Source organism: Hemiscyllium ocellatum (assembly GCF_020745735.1).
Source record: "Hemiscyllium ocellatum isolate sHemOce1 chromosome 27 unlocalized genomic scaffold, sHemOce1.pat.X.cur. SUPER_27_unloc_2, whole genome shotgun sequence".
Lineage (NCBI taxonomy): Eukaryota > Metazoa > Chordata > Chondrichthyes > Orectolobiformes > Hemiscylliidae > Hemiscyllium > Hemiscyllium ocellatum.
This window is the reverse complement of record NW_026867487.1, coordinates 2041599-2066351: the sequence shown is the minus strand read 5'-3', so window position 1 is coordinate 2066351 and position 24753 is coordinate 2041599. Positions and strand designations below refer to the sequence as shown.

The window sequence follows — 24753 nt, the reverse complement described above, 5'->3', positions numbered from 1 at the left end:
TCATTAATTATGGCAACTCCCATCTTTAGTGGGACCTGCAACGAACAGACAAGTGGCAGATGGAACTTATTGCAAAGGCATGTGAGGGGATACGTTTTAGTAGCTTGGAAAATGACGTGCAACATATTTTTTGAGGTTTTCACCTTTTCATTATTCACTTTTTGACTGTGCTCAAACAGAAGGCCTTAGGCCTTCAAGAGCTACAATACTTGAAGTTGACAGTGAAGCCAGGAATGCAATTTCAACCTAACTTTGTAAATAGAGTGGATTGATGCATAAACAGAGACGTTATGGTGATTGTTATCCAACCGTCTGTAAGCCGATATTAAAGCATTGTATTCTATTATGGGCAACACATAATTCACAAAGGGTGGCATGGTCCTTGACGAGGTGGAGATGAGCTATATTGGAATACATGTATGAACTTGCTTCCAGTACTGACACAGATATGTTGGAGAGGACATAGATGGTCTTGAATTAAAGGAGTGGAAACGATGACAGATAAACCAGAATATGACTACCGGAAGTTGGCAGGTAAAGAAAAGAAAAACTGCTCCCGTAAGCGGGTCCTCAGAAGAGTTTTGGGGACAAACGTTAAGTTTTGTGGCAAAAGGAGTCGTGTACATTGAAAAGACAACTCATCGTATAGATGTTGTTGTAAAACGCACAATGGCATTAAGGTAAGGTAAATTTAAACCATAGTAAACGTTCAGGGAATGAACTGGATCACCTGTGAGCACCATACCAGATACAGAATGTGATGGTTGAACGTATGACCAAGATGATACATTTCGGATGGAAAGCCATTGCGAGCTGGAAATTCTTCCTGGTGTAATTGTTTCAAAGAGTATAATTAATTCCAACAGCTTAGAAAAGTTGTTCAAAAATCGTATCAAGGGCAGGGACAGTGATGAGAATTCTATTGGGTCGTCGGAACTTTAATTGTCCAATGTTCACTTCAATGTATCGACATTGGCCCGTGCTTAATATTATCAACAATGATTGACTTTTAGGCAATCAAGGTAATAAAAGATGCTGGGTGCTTAAAGAAATCGCTGTTTCAATACAAGTAGAAAGATTTCGAAACAACTAAGTTTCCAATCATTATCTTTTTTTATTCCTGATGAAGGGCTTTTGCCCGAAACGTCGATTTCGCTGCTCCTTGGATGCTGCCTGAACTGCTGTGCTCTTCCAGCACCACTAATCCAGAATTGCCAATAATTATCTGTCTATTTTACCACATTACACTTGGTGCACGATAGCATTGGAAACCAAAATCTTTAGTTTAGATTTGGCACTGTTAGGGCAATGTCAGTAATGCCAGTGCAACCACTTTTACAAACATTAAAGCGAAGTACATCTTTTCTTCCATTAAATCTATACTCACCAGAACGTATCAGGGCAACATTGTCGTGTCCAGTGCAATCCTGGTGAGTGTCTGAACACCGAGGTTACCGCAATAGCTGAGTCTCAGTACCCGTACATTTAAAGACCTTAGTACCAATGAGCACAGTACTGCCTCCAGAATGAGCAGAGCTTGAAACAGACACGGCCACTCCACAATGAAGCCGTGCACAGTTCACATTGGCGTTTTTCAAATCCCAGTCAAGACCACACACCGTTTTCCAGGTCTGCTGAAGCATTGGGAATTTCCAGGTAACAACCTCGGAATGATGTGGTCTATAGAGAAAACCATTGAATCAGAATAACGTCAAACAATATTGAATCACATTGTTGTTGGATGAACGTTCATCTGATTAGTGGTGAATCTGGCAAATCCTAATGCAAATTCTTCCATCAATCAGTGTGGGTTGCAGCCTAGTCGACCTCATTTATGTTCACCATCAGAATCCTGACCATTGGCTGGTTCGACAGAAAGCGACTTTCAGTATACAGATAAATAGAGCAAAGTGATTCTGCCATCAAACACAATGTCAACACATTACATATTGATACGGAATACATTGGGGATTAGACAATAGACAATAGGTGCAGGAGTAGGCCGTTCAGCCCTTCGAGCCTACACCGCCATTCAAAATGATCATGGCTGATCATTCCTAATCAGTATCTGCTTACTGCCTTATCTCCATAACCCTTGATTCCACTATCTTTGAGAGCTGTATCCAACTCCTTCTTAAATGAATCCGGAGACTGGGCCTCCACTGCCCTCTGGGGCAGAGCATTCCACACTGATTGACATGTTAGTAATTACTGGACAGTTTTTGTTCAGTTATCATATCCTTTTCTGGTTTTTATACACCACCAGATTATGATAAAATTACACAGAAACGACAGTGGATGTTTACCTGAACAGATGACACCACCATCGTAGACTTGTTGCCAGAAAAATTAGTCCCGTGTCCCTTTGCACTTAACGTTCCATTTCACAATGGATACGGATCCTGGTCCAAAGTTAGCCCTGACAGGAGCAGAGACTACGGTCCCACAGTGCACCTCTTGGCACACAATAGCAACATCCAACAGGTCCCATCCATCAACAGCGACTGTCCCCCACTGCCCACTGTGGTAAACCTCCACTCTCAAGTCGCAGCATCACTGTCTCTGTAAGATGCAGAAATACAAACTAAGGCTCAAAATGTATAAGCATGAAAATACCTACCACAGCCCTTACCTCCTGTTCATCTGTGTGAGGGGAATGGTAGAAATACAGTCTGCTACTATATCACACAAAGGACGAACTGTACATGGTGAAAGCAGAAAGGACTTTTATTAAGTGGTGTTCACTCACAGAGAGGGAGGGTGAGAAAAGTGGTTCCATCGAGAAAATTACTCTAAACAGTGCAACTTGGGAAGATTTTTATTATTCATCCACAGAATATGTACGTCACTGCCCGCAGCAACACTTATCTGCCCTCCCGAGCTTTCTTGAGGCATACGCTATATGGACTCAATGTCCCTTCAGGAGGGATTTTCAGGATTTTGACGTAGCAACATATAAGCTATGGCGATAATGTTTCCAAGGAATGATGCTGAGTGCCTATGGGGAAATTGCAGGGGCTGGTATTCCGATGTATTGTCTACTGTTGACTTTCTACATGGAAGTGGTCGTGGGTTTGGAAGGTGCTGTCTGAAGACTTTTGGTGTATTTCCTCAGTGCAACTTGTGGTTGAGACACCCTGCTGCTTCAAAACGTCGGTGGGTGGAGGATGGGAGGGAGGGGATGTTTGTGGATGTGGTGCCAATTAAGCGGGGGCTGCTTTTTTCCCCAGGTGGTGACGAGCATTTCGACTGTGGTTGGAGCTGCCCCCATTCAGGGCTAGTGTTCAGAAAACACTTTAAGTTCAGGAAAACTGAAAGTGGTGGAGCCAGTAATGGTTTGTTCTCCATCGTCCTCAGCACTGCTTGGCCTGAAGGCTCAATTGGTACTGCCTGGGAGCATCATAAAATCAAACGTCACCTCCATCTACCACAGCCAGAAATGTTGAGGATGTATGGTGATGTGAGAACGATGTCTACACTCACTTTTGAGTGAAATTATATAAATACAGTTCCGATAGCAACACTTTGTGTGTAGCTAGTATTTCACAATCTCCAATTAACTGTTTCTCCATCTGAGGACTGGTGGTGTGTTTGTGAACCAATCTTCCACATACTCCCTATTCTTAGTCTCTACCTTTGGGGACAGCAGTATGTGTGGGAGATAAAACTTAACACTCTGTTCCCCAGGAATCCTAGAACTAGAGACCTTCAGCAGTAATGCAACCCCCATTTAATTATGAACAAACAACTGGTTAACAAATGAACACTAATGCGTAGAAACTATCATTACAACTTCGTGTCTGAACAGCTTCACCCGGATATAGTGATTCCACTCTATAGTGAAATAATATGCATTTACCAGTCTTATCGGCCTGAGTGTCCACCAGTCTACCTGAAATAAGAAATAAGGATTTAGGAACCAATGCAGCACTAAGATGTACTTTAAACAGATCAAACAAATTGGGGGTAAGAGAGTTGTCATTATATTGCAGAGTTATTGATAGCTGGAAATGTTAATAATAATTTCGTGCAATGCTTATAAAACAGGAAATATAATGTTTGCAGTGAACAAATACTGTTGAATGCAACCGAATTGTTTTCACACAGACAGTAGCAGTGACAACCCAATACACTGGGACCTTTGATGAGCCCCTTTGCGATCCAAGTTGATGGCAAAGTGAAACTTTCACAAAATTGTTGAATATTCTGCTCGGTGCTGCACTGCCAACTTACTCGACATTGTTATTATCCCTGTAGAGCACGTTAATATTTCCCAGCGGCAAAAGAAAGATGAATCCATCAAAAACTTTCAGGACCTTAAGAGTCGTACTCGATCAGCCACAATGTAATGAGGAAAACGTAAAACATATTTTGTCAGCAACTAACTTCTATAAGTATAATTCTTTGCAAGTGTTACGTTTGGCACCTTCCACATTCGGCTTTCTACTGTTCCCGTGTCTACACTGCAGCAGCATCACGAGGTACAGTTGACGACAAATTCCAGCAGCAATTCTAAATTTCATCAATTCGACAACATGCTGTTTTACCATGGATCAAAGGAGACTGTTTAATATGAAACTGTCGAGGACCAGGAATAGGTCCAACGGGTCTATTCTATCTCTTTGAGCAAACTGTTACTTAGTTGCATTTCGTTTCTGCGTTGCCCTCAATTGTCACTCTGAGTATGTAATACATACATTAAACTGCACTGGGTACATAATGGTGATTATCACATTTTGTATTTGTTTTTTAGTTGAAATGGTTGCTGAGCAAGTCCTGTTCATGATATTCATTGATAAAATGTCGTACTCCTAAGCCAAGTTCATGTGGGAATTGAAATATATTTAAATTTTAAATTAAGTTAACGTTGAGATTAACTTTGACGATTTTAAGTTTCCTGTGAATTCTTAAAATATAACTTATAAATAATCTGTTAACCTCGAAGTAATAATTTTCAATCTCCGTATTTTAATTATACTTTTGTGAATTATGACAAGTTGGTCGGCCTGTCCGATGTGTTCACGAAGGGTAATTTAACCTTTGCCTTAACCCTCTCCTGCAGTACAGATTCTCTAATCACATGCATTCATCAAACTGCTTCCTCTTTTTTTATAAGGATTGGGCAATGTCCCTTCAATTTAACGTGCAATGTTTAATGCTTGTCGATTTAAGAATGCAGTTAGTCATGGAAAATGAGAAACAAAGTATAAAATAATGTCTTGCAGGCTGTTTACTTCACTGGAATATTGTCCTTCATCATCCTAATTTAATTTCAGCCTTACCTATTACTCAAACTGTACATTTCCCTTGACTTAAACCGTCATTATATCGACTGTACTCTCCTATATACTGCTACATAATTACTATGTTTATGAGAATTTAAGTATACTACTTTGTACATTGTTACATACACTTCAAGATACTTCACGTTGAGAGATCTCTGTTGATTCAGTACAAAGAGATGACAGGAAGCACGTTCAATATCTTTTGGAGCACGACATAGAATTTTACAAGATAGGTTGTTGATTTTAATGTGATAGTCGAGCTTTTGATGTTCCTTACTGACTGGAAAGTTTTGGAAAACAATAAATTCTCTTCACGTGAATGGTGTCATTTTGAACACTGTAACTGTCGGGAACAGTGTTACAACCTTAGGCTGCTGAAGTAATATTAGTCGTGACCCTAAACAATGTATAATTACAAAATAATTCTGGTGTCTAGAAGACTTGTTAAACATTTACTACCTCACATGGTATTACTATTGCAACATTGTGGAGGACATAGTTTTCAATGTGGAATGAGCTGCGAGCCCGTGCAATTACTATGTTCTACACATTTCGTTTCAATATGCTCGATCCTAACACAGATTGTTACGCACTTCAACTTTCATCAATGTAGTAACTGGGATGGCACGTTTATTTCCAGTCTGCATCAGCTACAGCAGAGGGACAGGAGAAATCTTTCTTTCGTGATAGCATTTAATTGGACTTCACAACGTAATCCGAATTTGACTGAAATCTCATTAATTCAGTTCGATGGCAATCGAGTGGAGGGAACTAGAGGGACAATTACTGACAGCCACAAAACTGCAGAGCAGTTGTCATTTTTCAATTCGAATTAACATTTAATATATATGAACGAAAAATGCAAAACAAAAATTGATTCACCTCCCTTTCACATAATTTTTTTTCTCATAAAAAGGGGAAAAAATGCACTGATTGGATTTTGAGTTATATCTGAGTAGTCAAGCGATTTCGAGAAGGAAGAATTCAAGTCAAAGTTAAAGAGAAACCTTTGAGTTGAACATTGCTTCCTGAAAGTGCTTCTGCCATTTGTTTCTTCATGACACATTAATAGTCTCTAAAAGTACAATCGTGTATTGAGTGGGTAGTTATTCATAGTTTCTGTGAATGTTGAAATGATTCATACAACTTGCGAATTCACATTTCATGCTCTTCTCTTATTTGAGAACGAAACAGAAAAAAATCGCCTAATTTTAATTAAATCAGCAATTCAACTTCACCATCTTCATCACGTCACCCGAGAATGTTATTTCTTGATGAATTAATACTAGGAAAAGCCTTGCAATTATTCTACTTGAAAGATTGCAAAGCACACGACGAACGAAAAAAATGTACAAGCGACCCAAATCCAGAGTAATTTTACTTCTCTCTCAGATTTGTTGGCTTGTCTCAGTAAGCATCGTCTCAGTTTTCTATCTGCGAACTGGGAGATCTATTTCTAGTATGTTCCTCCATTGAAAAGATTAGACGGTCTCAGATTTTTCAAACGTTTGTAGAATTCTAACTGAGCACTCTGGCCTGGGACTGTCACAACTAAACTCATACCCTTCTTCCAATTGTTCAGAACAAGAATCATTTCTATGAAAAGAATATTCTTGCATTGGTCCCCAGTCAGGTATCAACTGAACCCAAAATATTTTCAACTAAGTTGCATCCAAAGACTTCGTGATTTCTCTTTCTAGTCGTGAATGCCCACAAAATAAACACATTCACGAAAGTAGGTCAAAGCAAATAACGCATCAGGCTTCGGAAAAATACTGTGGAGTTTGGAACTCTGGAACAAATGCAGAGAAAGCTGGAGGAATGCAACTGTCTGAGCAGCATACATGGAGAGAAAAACAGTATGTAGCGTTGCTGGTCTAGGTTGACACTTCGTTGTGTGTGTTTTTTTCAGTTCTGAAGAATAATCAGAAATGTTAACTGTACTTCTCGCTTCACAGACACTGCTGGAGTTTCTGCCACGCTCTCTCTGATTAAAACATGAGCGTGTTATCCCTATTCTCCAAAAATTGCTGTTAATATAGTTAATTCAAACTCCTTTCTTCAGACATCAAACAACTTACACATGGGTTTGTAGCGTTTTCAAAACTGGAATGTGAAATGCAGTCTTTGAGACAAGTGAACAAAACTGCTATGTATGTCTGTTTTAGTTTCTCAACTGCCACATATCAAAGAGACAACAGGGAGCAACTGAAATTCAAAGATGACATAATTTCAATTGTCTAACTGTAATATATCACTGCTGTCGCTATCAATGGTTCCAGCAGATCTGAGTGCAAAATGATTGACCCTATCTGCACACAGTAGTATCTCTATCCCAGACAATTCTGACAATGCATTACCTGCAATATGCTTAAAGAAAATAATTCACAAAAATTGGCATTTTAATAGTTAACTTTTCTTAATATTCTTGGAACTATCACAGGAAAATACGCAAAAGATATATTTATGCAAATTTCCACAGACCGTAAATGCTTTGCTGCTGTTGGCAGGGATGAAGGTGTTTCATTTTGAAAAACTGAATGTAGTTTTGGAGATAATATCTGAACTCTCTTTCTCTCTCTCTCTAGATCTTTCTCTCTCTTTATATATATATATAAATGAGAAAGAAGTAGCCATACCTTCATGTCAGAATACGACACTGGGTAAATAGGAGTAAAATTTTAAAGGAGGATTAGGAACGGTCTTTAACACAAAGCAGGATAGATACACAAAACCTGTTCACGTGCTACGGCCTGGCATTAACCAGAATATGATCTGGGATATTTATTTTTTCTCTATAACTGGAGAACAGTTGCTGGAGTTTCTGCATAATTCACCTTCTTATTCCTAAACTGTGTTCAGAAGATGGGCAGCATCTGGGACGAAGAAATGGGCTTGATTTATATCCGGTCCATTGTGTCAAGCATTACTGTATCCACGACCAACATTCAACCATAGAAGTGGCACCATCAGAGTTATCTGCAGCAACTCAGCTAAGTTTATTCAGATGGCGTGGTGGCACAGTGGTTAGCACTGCTGCCTCGCAGCACCAGAGACCCGGGTTCAATTCCCACCCCAGGCGACTGGCTGTGTGGAGTATGCACATTCTCCCCGTGTCTGCGTGGGTTTCCTCCCACGGTCGCAAGATATGCAGGTTAGGTGAGTTGGCCATGCTAAATTGTCCATAGTGTTAGATTAGGGGTAGTTTGCGCGTCAGTGGGGACGTGTTGGTGGGAAGGGCCTGTTTCCACACAGAAAATGGCACCAACACATGCAAGCTCCATTCAGACTCTTGAGTGGGTTCAGAATCTTGAGTGGATAATTGATTAAGATTTTGCAATTCTCTTCCTCACATATTGTGATATACCAGGCCTCAATGCAATGCAATGGTTCTTGAATTCTAACTCGTTTGGATTGACAGCCACGCTGAACAAATAAACTGCCATTATATTTGTATCCATTGTTGAGAACAACTTAAGCGAAAGATACTTTTTGGATATTTCATGCTATGTTGCAAAATAAACGATATTAACCAACATCTATCGAAACATATTAGTTCTACACCAATGATTTGATACAAATCGAGAATGCAAGGCAAGTGGCTTAAATTAACAGCTCTATGAATTATGCCACACCTGGACAAGTGACCCATGCTTTAACCTACATTCTTAGAGAAACATCCCAATGTGTGCAAGTTCATTCCACATAGTAGTGACTGTTGTTTTGCAAACAGTGAACTCACTGGTGGTCCAGAATCCGCTGCACCCGACTGTGACTGAAAATCCTTTCAGCAGTTTTGACAATATTTAAAGTTGTTTTATTCCCTTTTTGTCTTAAGTGACAGCAATGTGAGCAAGAAAAACGAATCAAAACACAATAAGACGAGTCAATGGCCTCGATATTTCCGTTTCAATCTTCTCCAAAATTATGTTTCAAACAATACTCACCAGAGAATAGGAAAACGTCTATTCAAATTGGATTTTAACTTTCGGAGAGCAGACACTGACAGCAAAATAATATTGTGGTCAGCCATGGCTTAATTTGCAGCAGCCCTTCCCCTGTTTCAGAAAGCTAATGGTTAAACACATTTCTATATGTTTGAGCATAAACGGAATGCTGAATGAACAGTGCGGGATCGAGGGTAGTTTGCAAACATATCATTAGTGATCTCTCGACCCTATAGGAAAAGGATAAGTTGGATCCTGCCCGATTGTTCCCTGAGCAGACAGCCCAAGTATGTTGGCAGAATATTTAATCAACAGCACTTTCTAACAGCCTTGGCTGGTTGGAAGATGGGCAGTCCCTGTTAAATCCTTCACCTGCGCCTGGAATGTTTACACTAACTCACGCTGTCCTTGAAGTAGCTGCGGGTTGGGGTGGAGAAACTGTCGCACATCTCCTTTTGAAATGTGTCTTTTCCAAGTGGGTATGGAGAAGGGTGCAGCGCATTTCATCCAATTCGGTCCTGAGCAGTTGTGTGACTCAGGACGTTGTGCTGTACAGTTCGTTCTGTGGGATGCACATCCAGTGAAACATGAAACGCGCTTGAAGGACCGTCAACTTGTTGTAACTCCGAAACCTTTCGGTCTTCCAGAACAAGGAGTTGACCTCGACCATGTGTGACAGACCATATTCCAAGGTCCAGGATTGCGTGCTGAGAGAAGGAGTCAAGCTTGGAGCAGCTGCTACCAAGGCGCACTTAAAAATACATTATTTGACTTTCTTCTGCGCAAGTTAAATGTGTGTCCATTCAGTCATCGGACACTTCCAAGGCCTCCAATAAATGTAAAAATGATCTTGTACAGATGCATCTGGCTTGTTTGCTGGATAGAGTCAAATTCCAATGTTTGTTCGTTTTTTAATGTGTTACCGCCTAGATGTGACCTACTTCATAGTCTACGTTTGCACATAAAGATGTTTTATGAATAAATTCCTTTGGGTAAAAAAAAAATTCATAAAAGACGCAAACCTGATGATTCGACTGAACTTCCAGCAACAACTGTTCCAAAACAAGCAGAGTACGTTACCAATGTTGCTCTGGGCAGTGATAATATTTTGATGAATTTGAGCAAATCAGAAAAAACAGATGACCAAAAATAAAAATCTGCAGATGCTGGAAATCAGAAACAAAGCTGAAAATGTGTTGCTGGAAAAGTGCAGCAGGTCAGGAAGCATCCAAAGAGCAGGAGAATCGACGTTTCGGGCATGAGCCCTTCTTCAGGAATCAGAAACAAATTGATGGAAAAACTCAGCAGTTCTGGCAGCATCTGTGGACAAAATGCAGAGTTAACGTTTCGGACCAGTGTTCCTTTCAAAGATAAACACTGAACTGTGCCCGTTATCAGAGCAATGATTGTAATACTTTCTTCCGGAAAAAAAAATGCTGCCCCGCTTCCAAAAGTGCAGAAATGACTGAATGTCAACATACACCAAAGTGGCACGTGGTTCCTCTGTTTCGCTGAGAATGTGAACAGCGCAGAAGGTATGCACCACTACCTAGAAAATGTGAGTGGAATCTAAAGAGCAAAAATACTAAACAAAATGGCTGCCACATCAAGATTTTAGAAATTCGAAAGAAAATCAACTTCTACTTTAAGTTCTTCCAAATATTGATGAATACATGATGTAGATATTGTTCAGCAGGTCTCTCTGCCACACGCGTTGTTAAACCATCTACTGACGCGATTTTAAACAGACTCAAACTGACTTTGAGCTGTACAGAAGCCACGCAAGAGGTGCAAAGATTGGGGAGATTGGGGAGGGAGGTGGTGCTTAGGGTAGCTCTGAAGCCGCATAAAGTCTTGCATATGCAGTCATAGAAAAATGAAGCGAATATAATTGTTATTCCATAAAATGTCAATGTTTTCTGACGCACAGACTGACTATTAGTTATTCTGATTTATATGAAAGTAATGATGGGCCTATAAATGGTTAACAAAATGTATTCAACAGACCATAACTCACAGTTCAATAGCTGCAGAAGAGGTAAGTTTAGGAGGGTTACAAACATCGTCCCAGCTGTTGGTGCAAGGTGACATCTGAACATTTGCTGAGTGCTGTTTCACACATAATGAGCAGCAGTTAACGTATCAAACGACTCCTCAATATCTGGAAGAGTTAGCCCCGCAGACACGATTTATACAGAGGCCCGTGGTTCCTTCCATCAACCAATAGATTTTGATGTGTGCGGACTGTGAAATGAAGTTCTTGTCTTCTACGCCAATGAGAAGTGATGTCACCATTAACAGGTACAAAAAGAAACGGGTCTCAAACACCAGCTCATCTTGACAGATCAATGACGTTTACGATTTTGACTTGGAAGTGAGTCCCCACTCCGGAATCCATATCATAGAATCACCCAACCACAGGAGGTTATTGGTCTCCGGTACTTTGAGGACGCTGTGCAATTCAACATCTTTTCGAGCAGCTGGAGAAACAACTCAACTTCTAATTCTTTACTTTATGCTGTTCAGAAGTCGAACAATTTCAGCATCGAATCTCTATCCTCCCTTTTGATGATTGTTCACCCTCTCCTCGTGTACGTATTTGTGTCCTGTCGGCACTGGCCTCAGCAGAACAGGCCGATTTTCACCCCAATCATTAGCGCCCATTCTGAGTATTAATTACCTCCTAATGAGAGACGAAACGTCTGAAAACGGACCCACCAGCTCAGCGAGCAAACCTACACTCAGAACCTCAACCTGAGCTCCAAATCTTCTCAAAACACGCCATTGCCTGCTTTATCATAGCGAGCAGTCCCATTGGCTTTTACTATGGCCCCGCTCACCATCTGTTCCTCTCGCGCCTGCTCCCTGTCTGCCCATTGTATAAAAACTGTCACCATCCAGAATTCACATTAGGCTCGAAGTATTTACTGTCTTCCTCAAATGTTTGCCTGGTTTGTTTTGAATTTCAGCTTTCTGTCATTCAAAAATGCTGACCTTTGAACTAACTTTTTTTAAAAAAAATTGATCTTAAGCAAATCCCCAAGAACCTGATATTTTCCTTGTTGAAGATACTGATTTCCAGATGTCTTCCATCCAAATGGTCCACTGATCCCCTTCGTTATCCCTTTCAACATTTAACCAATGATGATCATTTGATTGAAGTTATTTAGCAACTTACTCGTGAGAGAAAATGTTTGCTTATTTTGCTCTCCCTTCGTAAAACTTGCTCAAATTTCAAATTATCTTGAGTTTGCTCCAGGCATTGCTGTAGCAATGCAGTGGCATACGATAATAATGCACAAACATTCAAATTTGCCTAATATCGAGATTTCTCTTGTTTCTACTGATCTGTAAAACATCGTGGGCCTGATGTCATGGGACGTGTGACTTTAGATCTATACAATATATAAATACAAAACGCTTATCAATCCCCCGGGGCCTAGCAGGCTGCATTTATCGCCATTTAAGGAGGTGGCAAAGGATTTAATGCATGTTTCGGTCTGCCCCATTGCAAACCTTCGTTAACTGTGAAAGAAAAATCTGGCAGATTTGGGAAGAAAATGTGAACTGATTGTTTTAACTTGAGGAAGGGAGAAACGGGATGTTCAGACTGTGGACCTTAACGAAGTACTAGTGCCATAATACTCTCCATAGAAATAATGGGGTAACAGGAACATTCTGAATCATCAACTGGAATCAGTCAAAACATCGTGATTTGACGGGAGGAGATTCATAGTTAAGCGCACTATAATTTTTGAGGTGGTGTCTGCTATATTAAATGTGGGAGAACAGTCCACATGGCGCTTATGGATATTAGAACACTTTTCATAAAATCCCACATAAGACATTTGTGTTCGACCTTGAAGTTCACGCTACTGTATGTAATGTAACGAACTGGCACAGAGATTTGGTTCACCGACAGCAATAGATGAGCATTTTCACTGGAAGGGGGTAATAAATAGCGTGTACGAGAACTTGACGGTGGGACCTTACAATATTAATCAACGATTTTGATTGTTGATCAAATGCGATGCACCAACTTTGTTTCAAGGCTTTCCTGTCAGGTTGGGTGAGTGAGCAACACATGAAGAAAAGATGCAAAGGCTTTGGAGAGGGTGAAAAGAAAGTTCACCAGGATGCTGCCTGGACTGCAGAGCTTGACTTATGAAGAAAGGTTGAATAAGCTCGGGCGTTCTCTCCGAAGAGAAGGAGAAAGAGAGGAGACCTGATCAAGGTAAACAAGATAATGAAAGGAAGAGATAGAGTCAATAGCCAGAGACTTTTTTTCCCCCAGGGCAGGTGTGACTGGTAAAAGCGATCATAGTTTTAAGGTTTGAGGAGAAAGGTATAAAGGAGTGATCAGAGGTAGGTTCTTTATGCAGAGAGTTGAGAATGCATGGAATGCATTGCCAGCGGTGGTGGAGGAAGTAGAGTCATTAGGGACATTTAAGTGACTGCTGGACATGCATATGAATACCAGTGAGTTCAGGGGTGCGTAGGTTAAGTTATTATATTTTACATTAGGATTAAACCTCGGGACATCATGGGTCTACGAGATTCTTCTGTGTTCTGCTTTTCTATGCTTTACGTTGTATGGAGGATGTAGTCCAATTTGGATAAGGGTGAGGTAAAGGACAGCAGATGAAAAATAAGAAAGAACAGAAAATGAGTGTGTTGTTTAAATATTTAAACTTGAGGAAGTCATGAGTAACAAAATGCTGTGAAAGACCTTGTGCACCAGTAGCTGCAAACAAGGAAGCACGCACTAGATGGAAATGTAAGCACGTTTTGAGAAGATTTATAGCTCAGGTTGAGCTTCTGGGTGCAGGTTTGTTCGCTGAGCTGGAAGATTCATTTTCAGACGTTTCGTCAACACACTAGGTGTCGTCTTCAGGGAGACTCCGGACGAAGCACTGCACACACACACACACACGCACACACATATATATATATGCTTGTGGTTCCTTGGGTTGGGAATGTCATTTTCTGTGGTGACATCGTTTCCTATGGTGATGTCATTTCCTGATATCTTTCTCAGGAGTGTTAAATGGTGTCCACGTCAATATGCTTGTTCATCGAGGTTGGAATACCATTAACCTAGGAATTCTCGTGTGTGTCTCTGTTTGGTTTGTCCTAGGATGAATGTGTTGTCCCAGTGGAAGTGGTGTCCTTCCTTATCCTTATGTAACAATGTTAGTGAGAGAGGGCCATGTCGTTTTGTGGCTAGTTGATGTTAGACTCGAGTAAGCTCGTGGTTGAGAGAATTAGAATCAAGGGGAGAAGACAGGAAAATGGAAATCGAAGAGGATTAGATTGGTCATTGAATGGGTCAAATTACCTTCCTCTTCTGTGGTGTAGATCTGTACGTTCCGATGACTTATGCGATTGTGATGCAGAGGGAGTGGGGTTCAGAGCTAGCTCTGGTAAAGGGATGTTTAGAAAACATGGATGGAGAAAACGGCACTGGAGTTGATCGAGCTTCCCGTGAATATGTATGGATGACGATTGTGTCATAGAGTCACACAAGAAGCAAACAGATCTATTGGCCCAACCCGTCCATACCGACAACGATTACCAATATAAACTCGTCCCATTTGCCTTTAAGCCATTCTGACTCCATATACCCATCCAGATTCCTTTTAAATATTGTAATTGGACCAGCCTCCACCACTTCCTCTGGCAGCTCATTCTACACACGAATCACATGAAAAAGCTGCCACTCATGTAAGGCTTGCATCTCTTACCTTGAGCTTACGCTCTTTAGGTTTGCACTCCCTCACCCTGGGTGTGTGTGCGGGTTTGTGGTGCGGAGTCTTGCGTGTTCATGTCACCTACGTCCACTGTGACTTCATAAACGTTTTTAAGGTCATCCTTCAGTCTCCTACAGTCCAGGGAGATATAAGTCCAAGCCTATCTAACCACTCCTGACAAGTCAAACTTTCCAGTTTAGATAACAAATAATTTCTCATTTCTTTCCAATTAATAATATCCTTCCTTTAGCAGGGCGAACAGAATTGTGTGTGGCACACCAAAGCGGCCTTATTGCATGTTATGGCTTCACCCGATACATACCAGGAACGCCGACAAAAGCCAGAATGCGGTAGTAGACTCCCTGAATAATCCAAAGCATATCCTGAATCCGTGATGGTCGAGATGTCCAATCCTGGAAAAGCCAGTAAAGCCTATCGTAGAAACTTCTATCCATTGTCTTAATGATCCCAGTTGGTCACTGTCAGAGTCCAATCTTTTGCTCTCTCCATCCAGACACTGGTTCGTGGATAGTGAGGGACCTGGCACTACCGCTGGCTTGGCAGGGTAAAAGACTGTAAGTAGTCCCTCATTATTAAAGGAGGGAAGTGCCCTCCAGGGACACAATGAAGATATGTTGAGACTGATGTTAATGACAGATGATGAACAAATAGGTTCCATTAACCCATTCAATTCCAGGAGCGTTCTATGCCACAAGAAAACTGAGTATCATCTCTGGAGAAGGAGTGCGCGGTGTCTGCCAACACCTTTGAGCTGTTCAGGGAGAGATGGGCACCGCAGGGAGCGGAGTGTATCATTTCCCCCTCTAACTCTATTTTGATTTAATCCCTCCCCTCCCCGTCACTGTTTGATCACACAACATTGCCTTTGATGTGAACAGCACTGTTTGTCACTGATCACTTGGGTGTTTCTTTTCTTCTTAGTGGTGGAAATTGAATAAAGCTTTGTACACTCTATGTCTTCCACTGTGTCTCACACCTGCACACATACAGCATAGAAAAAAAAAAGAAGAATAATAAAAGGCAGGTTCGGTTCACTTCAGAGTTGGCTCTGAGGGAGCTGGATCATTGTCAAGGACTTTCCACATGTAAGTAACATATTTTTAAAAATCAGGAGTGTCAGGGGTATTGCTCAGTCTGAGAGCTGGCTCTGTGGTATTCAGGTCACTGTCATGTACAGTCAATAAAAGAAAAAAAAACTGAATATCTTCCCAGTTTCATTGCTACATGTGTGAGTCAATGAGGGAGTACATGGGGGAAAGTGAAGTAATAGTGACCGTCACATTTCAATATGTCTCTGATATTGCAGTGAGGTCAAGGAATACAGGGTTGTAGATAGTCTATCCCGTTTAGTAAACTACAATGGATTCGCTTTATTTTTCATTCGTTCACCAGACCCAGGACACCGCAGGTTGGACTCAACATATACTACCCTGTACCTCGTTTCCCCCTTGAGAAAGTGGTTGTGTGCGACTTGGAGTGGAACTAGATGAACAAGGGGTCACAGATATGGGGAACGCCAGGCCCTGCAATTTCCCCTCTGAGTCACTCACCATCCCACTTGGAAATCTACCGCCATTACTTCAGTGTGGCTGAGTCAGAATCCTGGAATTCCCTCCCAAAACAACAACATTCATTTACCCTAAACCATATGGACATCAGTGGTTCAAAAAGGCAGCTCACCACCAACTTCTCACGCACAGAAACGAACACATGCACACACACGTCCAGAAACATAAATCCAGGCACATGCATGTAGAGATACCCACAAACAAATACCTAATGTCTCTGGGTAGATTCGTGGATAAAGGATTCATTTGTTAAATAAAGCCATGCTCATTTGCACAATAAACTTATGTTAATTTGCACAACGGATCTGTTCAAACGCACGATGTTAATTTGCAAACAGGAAGGTAACGATCCATGCTTGTGTGCATGAGTGAGTGTCAGTGAATGAGTGTTATCAGAAGTGTGAGTGCGATTGTCTCTGCAGGCATTAGTGAGTGTCAAACTTAGAGATAGGTGAAATTGTGTGTATGTGTGTCAGTTAGTGAGGGTGGAAGTGGAAATATCTGTGTCACTGAGTGTGTGTGAGTGACAGTCGGAGTGAAGTTGTGTTTCTCTGTGCGTCACAGTGAGTGAGTAAGTGTGCAATTGCCTGTTTTTTCTGTGTGAATATCAGTAAGCGAGTGTGAGTGTATCAGTGAGCGCGAGAATGTAAGTGCAATTGTTCTTGATATTATGAGTGTGAATGAGTGTGTCAGTGAGTGCATGTGAGAGAGTGCAATTGTCTGTGTTTGTTTGAGCATGTGCAGGAGCAGCCTACATGATGACGAAGCTGGGTCACAGATACTGCGGAAGTTGCCCAGGCACTGAATTTACTGAACTCGAGTTTGAGCCCAGACAGGTGCAGAGCTCCCAAGGGGAAAATAAAACCTTGTTCTTCCAGCTTGTGCTGAGCTTTGCTGGGGTACAATAGTAAGCCTGCAAGAGATACTTGCCAGAGAACATGGTGGTATTGAGAATATTCCCAAACTGACCTTAGAATGCGGAAATCAAACAAAACATTTGACGGGTATAAAGGAAGCTAGAAAGACGGTAACAGAGGAATTGGGAGTGCTAAAAGAGACCAGGAAATATTCTTGGCAAGGAGGATCAAGGTGTTTTCTCCTAAATGAGGATTGCAGATGCTGAAGATCAGAGTCGACAATGTGGTGCTGGAAAAGCACAGCACATCATGCAGCATCCAAGGAGCAGGAGAATCGACGCTTCAGGAATAAGCCCTTCATCATGATTCCTGATTCATGATGAAGGGCTTATGTATGAAATATCAATTCTCCTGCTCCTTGGATGCTGCCTGACCTGCTGAGCTTTACTAACAACACACTCTCGACTCAAGGCAACTTATTGTTGTGTTATGAGCAAGAGTTGGTTGCAAAAAGACTCAAGGGCAAAGGCAGGTGTTTATGTCAAGGGTGAGAGGAAGGGGTCAGATCGTTAATGCATACCTCCCATCAGTATTCACAAAGGACGGTGAGATGAATTATGGCAAGATTAGGGAGGAAAATGTTGATGTTTTGTGACATTTCAAAATTAGGATGGAGGAGATTTCGGATGTGTTGAAAAATCTTAGTTTAGATTGGGCCTGCTGAGATCTATCCCATAGGATAGATAGATATTTAAGGAGTTAGGGGTAGGGAGAATTACTGAGGCTTTGTCAGAGACCTCTAGATCCTATTTAGCCACAAGTGAGGACGCTGACACTAGAGAGTAGCCACTGCTTTTCGTTTGTTTAGAAAGAGGAGCATGATTAATTCAGGGAAATACAGGTCACTGTGTCTTACATCCGGGACAAGCAACTTCTTGGAGAAAATTCTTAAGGACTAACACATATTTGGAAAAGAAAGGACCTATTAGAAATAGTAACAATCATTTGCGTTGGGAAGTTGATTGAATATTTTGAGGAAATGATGAAGATAATTGATGAGGGTGGAATAGTAGATGTTATTGACGATAACGACTTCATGAAAGCAATGAATAGGCTCCAGGAATCTATCAGATAAAACGACAGGGGATCAATGAGTGTGAATTGGTAAGATGGATCTAAAGTTTTCTTTTTTAGAGAAGAGAGAGGATGCAAATTTTCGGGCTGTTTTCAGACTGCAGATCTGTGACCAGTCTTGTTACACAAGAATCGTTGCTGCGAGCTCTATTGTGAGGAAAATATATCAGAGATCTGATTAATAAGTTGGTAAGTCATGCTGCAAATGTACATGCCATTGATCAAGGAATCATTGACAAACTAGTTGGGGAGAAACCTTTCCCGATCATAAATGGGGCATGGACATGACAGCATAGATCCAAGTGATCTGTACCAGCAGCAAAAGTGAAGTGAGGATTTTTCTTTCATATAGTTGGACGTTCAGACATGGAAAGCATTGCCTGGAAATCTGGGGAATCCAGACTTGAATTTGCAACTCCAGAAGGCATTGGAAGAGTATGCAAAAAAAAAATATGCAAGGTTATGGGTTTACAGCAGGATGCTGGCACTGGGTAATCATGAATGTTTGTCGAGCCAGTACAGATATGATTGGCTGAACAGCTTCATTCCACACTGTAACACCATTGCGATCAGTGATGTTTTGATTACAGATTCCCTTCAAATCTACAATGTCAGTCTTTGATCATAATGCACGATTGTTCTAACTTACTGAATTTCAAAATGATTTTTTTTCTGTCAAGCTGCATTGTTCTCTGACACATTTGCCTTCCTATACAATGATTGCGGAAATTTTGCATGGCAGATCAAGAGTTAAGGTGCTAATATATTTACAGCTTCCCAGTTGCTGTTAGCCTGGTGCTGACTACACTTTCTACCATCCCACCTCCTGTAAGAATATGATCCTTTACTTCCAATTCCTCCACCTCTGCTGTATCTGTTCTCAGGATGAGTGATTCCACTCCAGGACATCCCAGGAGTCCTCCTACTTCAAGTGTGGTGATTTCCTCTCCACTATGATCAATAGTGCCTTCAATTGTGTCTCCCCATTTCCTGCCACACTGTCCATGATGAGCCATCTGCCCAACTTCAACAAGAATAGAATCCCCTTTGTCATTACTTTCCACCCACGAATCTCCCAATCATCCTTCGCTATTTTCACCTACTACAATCAGATCCCACCACTAAAAATATTTTTTCCTCCCTACCCCTATTTGTGTTCCGTATGGAGCATCCCCTCTGCAACTCCCTTGTTAGGTCTGCTCCACCCACCAATCGCCACTTAATAGCTGGCAACTTGTTCTGCTGCTGTAAGAGGTGCAAAACTTGTGCCCACACCTCCTCCATCACCTCCATCCATGGCCCCAAAGCTTCATCCCAAATCTGGCAGTGATTTTCTTGTATATCCTCAAACCTCATTTACTGCATACGTTGCTCTCGATGAGATCTCCCCAAATGAGAGAGACTGAGCGCAAACATGCAGAATTGTTCAGGGTTCATCTCAGGTCTGTATGCACCAACCAAACTCAATTTATGGTTGTCATTAATTTCATCTCCCCCTCCCACATCCCCCATGACATGTCTATTTTAAGCCTCCACCACATCCATAACTGGAGAAGATCACCTCTGCGTCCGCCTCGACAGCTTCCAACCAGACAGCCTCAACATTGAATTCCCCACTTTCCAAATCTCCCCGTCCCCCCAACGCCAACCCAGATTCAACCCTCTGACTTATCACCGGCCTCTTGTCCTGACTTACCTGCCCATCTGCCTTTCCATTTACTCGCTCCACACTTCCCACCAACCGATCATCTTCACCTCCTCCCTGCATCCACCTTTCACCAACCCGCCTACATTTCTTTTAGACCCACGCTCCCTCACCCTATTTATTTTTCAGCCCCTTCCCCTTCCAAGTCCTGATGAAGGGTTATTCCCGAAATGTTGACTTTCTTGCTCCTCAGATGTTGCCTGACCTGCTATGCTTTATCCAGCGCCTCAATTTATTAACTGAGAATATCGGAGACATGGTTAATAGGTTTGCAGATGACACCAAGACAGTTTGTATCGTGGTTAGTGAAGAAGGTTGTGCTGTGCCCTGATGAAATACTCAATGAGATGATATGGAGTCTGAAGTATAATTCGGAATTTGCCACATTTTCCAATGTGCAGTTTTAATTTTAAAGGACAAACTGGCGACAACATTTGAGCACAGAATTTACGGCAGTGCCAGGTGTTTCCTGTTGATTCAACAGAAAATGCAAAGTGCACAGTGACAGTTTTGTGGTTCTTTGGTTCTGCCGACTGAGAAAGTGTTTTTCACCTATTGAAACTTCCATAAATGCTGGCGAATTCCCAATTATGACCTGCTGTAAACTATGCTTCTGCGATTTTTCAGGCATCATTCCCTGTCTGCCTGGGTGCAATTTATTGCTGGAGAATGCCTAGCATTTATTACAATAGTACCTGTGTTTGTGTGTTTTGCTTCTCTCTGAACGATGAGGTTTCTTCACATGGTTGGCAAGTTGCCCTCTATCGTAACACAACCCATATTTGATGTGAAATTCTGCAGCACGTCTGTCAGACATGGCTCAGCCGCTGTCTTGTGAACAAATAGAGCAAAACAGCACAAGTGAAGCTGAATATTGTTGGTCATGTGGGCGAATGTAATCAAACGGACTAAACTGGGTGCAGTTTTGTCAATGTGATAACGCAATTAATGTTTTGCCAGTATTGGAAGTTTTATTTAAGGACAGAAAAAGCTGCAGGATCTTGGAACAAATGCAGAGTTAATATTTCGAATCTGCAAGCTCTTATTCAGAACTGAAGGGGGCGGAATACTGCTGGTTTATGTGCTGTTCATCTAAGATTCTCGAGTGAAATTGATTGTAAGAGTAACCAGAGCAAAAGGCAAAGATTGGTTTTATAGTAGAAAAGGGATAATGTGGACTTTAAAGAGGTACTAATGATAATTGTGGTTACCAAGAAGTTACTGATCAGTCCATTTATATTTTCTTCCCAATCACTTATTTACGATTCAAACAACAGACGACCCAGCACTGACCGTGTAAGAACAATATTATTCACAGTTTTGAACTAATAGCCCACTTCTAAACTTGCTTTTGTCTTCTGCGACCAAGCTAATTTTGTATCACAAACTATGTGACGCACATTTCAACAGGAAGTGGTCACCTGGGGAAGGGTAATTGGACACACTGGCCTTTGTTTCAGGTTGGCTGTTTTTTTTCTGTCTACTGTCCGTGTTGAAAATTGACCATGCGTGGCCTCACATAAACAGCAGGACAAATCTAACCAGGCTGATTGTTTTCAAATCAGTACACACTCCTTCAGCAAAAGATGTGGTTGAACGGGTCATCAGCAGTGCTATCAAGCAATACTTACTTAGTAGTCAACTACAAACTAATGCCTAGTCTCAGTCCTCAAAAACACTACCTCTCAATTATTTTTAGATAATGCTGGACAAAGCTCAGCATGTCTGGTCGCATTCAAGAAGAGAGAGACTGATGCATGGAATATTCTCCAAATGCCATGGTTGCCGGGCAGTTCCAACAAAAACAAGAAGCTTGACACGACCTAGGACAAAGCAGCCCACTAGATTGGCACCATATCCATAGGCATCCACTGCAAACACTCAGGTATGGCAGTGTGCACTAATCTCAAAACACAGTGCCGAAATTCACCAAAGCTTCTCAGAGTACTCCTTCCAAACTCATGACCATTTCCATCCAGAAGGACATATGGAAACACTGCAAGTTCGTATCACCACCACCCAGCATCCTGAGTTGGACATATGTTGCTATTCATTCACTATTTCTGTGTCAAACACCTGATTTCCTTCACTCACTGTATTGTGGGTGCACGGATAGCATACGAATTGCGGAGATTCAAGAAGGCAGCTCACCAGTGCACTTTCAAGTGGCAAAATATTGTGGGAAATAAATGCTGGTGGAATGAGTGATCCCCATATCCCATGAATAACTTTTAAGTAGTTATGTGAAGTTAGCTGCAGAGAAATTCTTTGGAGTACACAACATAATCTGCATTTCCTTTCTCGATTGAATGCACCACAAACTCTGATCTGTCCCTCTTCCTGCTTCACATGCTCTAAAGTTCGAAGAAAGAATTGTTCAAACTTTGAGAATTGGTCTAAATTTATTGATCATCACCTTCTGCATTTCTCTCCTAATTTCTTGGAAACTGTTGCCAGACTAAAGTGAACTTAGATATGACATGATTCTGATGGGCCAACAGGTTTTCAAAGTGGAAATTCAATATTTTATATTCACGAGGTCGTGCATCGAATGGAATATGGTCTCTGATGAGAGACAGTGAAAGAGATGAAATTATACTCGGCCAGTCATCTAGAGGCCCTGGAACTTGATCACGAAGTACGACATGGCAGATGGTGCAGTTTCAAACCAATATTTAAAAATACAGGAACTGGTGTCTGAACATGAATCAATTGTCGTAACAATGCACCTGAACTACTTATGTAACTGAGGGAAGGAAATGTGCTATCCTTAATATATCTTGCCTGTTTTTAACACGAGAACAGGAATAAGGTGTCAACTGTTCTCTGAATGCGCTCAGCAAGTCTCTTTGTGCAAGTCTAGTTAGGAGTGGGAAAAAATGCTGCAAGCTCAAGAATTCTTAATCTCATCAAAAATAATATAAACGTATGAATAAGCCAGTGTGGTTGCCTGCCCAACTGTTTAGCATTGGACAGTTTGCAAGGAAAAAGCATCCACTGGCTAGTTGACTGAGCATGTAAAATTGTTAATGTACGTTAGATTCACGAAGCCAAACACAATATAGGCGGCAGGATTAGGCTATTCGGATGGAAAATACTGCTCCATCTTTGTATAAGTGAGATCAACAGAATAATGCATGCAAGGCATTTCAGCTTCGCTTATATTACCTGGTATCACGTCAGTTTGAAAAGGCTAGCTTCCCTACTGTGTGGAAACAGGCCCTTCGGCCCGACAAATAACCCATCCAGACATGTTTTCCTTCTGACTAACGCACCGAACACTTTGGGCAATTTAGCACGGCCAATTCACCTAACCTCCACATCTTTAGACTGTGAGTTGGGGGAAAGCCACACAGACACGGGGAGAATACACAAACTCCACACAGACTGTTGCCCGAGGCTGGAATTGAACCTAGGACCCTGGCGTTGTGAGGCAGCAGTCCGAACCACTGAGTCACCATGGACAGGGTCGACATTTTGTAACGTCTCTAGGACATCATTTTGAGCAGGTATGAAGATTGTCCTTTCAGAGATAGGGCAGTGTGAGACCTAATAACAAAGAAATGAATCTTCTCAAATTATCGCAGCATCTTTCAGCGACCATGTTTGGGAATCATGATGGTAAAACTATAAGTTTCAAAGTGATTCTGGAAAGAGATAAGGAGAGTGGAGAAATTTAGATGTCTGAATTGAGGTAGGAATAATATGAACATGATGAGATAGGAGCTGGCAAACATGGAATTGGAACCGTTAATTGGAGCTAAGTCTACTCTTGGAAAGAGGGAGTGTTTAAACGTAAATGGCCGGTATACTTCGGTAAGAGTGAAAAGCAAGCATATGAAAGTCCAGGAAAGCACTACAATTCAAGAGATCTCGAGATTTTGACAATGAAAAATGTGGAACGATATGTCAGGGACAGCGCATGAAAAACAAAGCTGGAAAAGACATCAATGATATTAAAGTGTGCGTGTGTGTGTTTGTGTATCTGAGTGCCTGCATGTGTGTGCATGAGTATCTGAGTGCGTGTGTGACTTATGTGTGTGTCTAAGCGTGTTTCAGTATGAGCGTGCGGGTATGAATGTGCGTGTGCTTTTGTCCGTGCATGGACGTAAGTGTGTGTGTGGGTGTGTGTGTGTGTGTGTGTGTGTGTGTGTCTGGGTGTGTGTGTACGTGTGTTTGTTTTTGTGTATGTTTGTGTGTTTCTCTCCGTGTGTGTCGATGTCGGTTTTTAAAAAATCTCAATTAGGAGGTAAGACTGGAACCACTGCATATCTTTTGCAAGAAGATTAAGGAAACACACACGCCCATCATCCCAGGCACTTTGTAAGCATATTACAGGAAGGGGTAAAGACTGCAGTCTTTGAGATCAAAGTAGCAAACTGAGTGTGGAGCCTGACGAATAAGGTGCGGAGTTAACAGAATATTTCTCAACTATATTCAGAGAAGGGAAATAAATTGTAGTTGGGGATTTTATTTGGAATAATGA

At 41.5% G+C, this 24753-nt stretch overlaps 1 protein-coding gene across 1 annotated transcript in view; it reads left to right on the top strand.

Moving 5' to 3' along the window:
* The first annotated feature begins 494 nt into the window (after positions 1-494).
* LOC132807656 (deleted in malignant brain tumors 1 protein-like) overlaps positions 495-24753 on the top strand; it is a 58266-nt gene continuing 34007 nt past the window's right edge. The window contains exon 1 of the mRNA XM_060821707.1: positions 495-534. Within this exon, the coding sequence (XP_060677690.1) occupies positions 495-534 (40 nt within the window). The remainder of the gene's footprint in view (positions 535-24753) is intronic.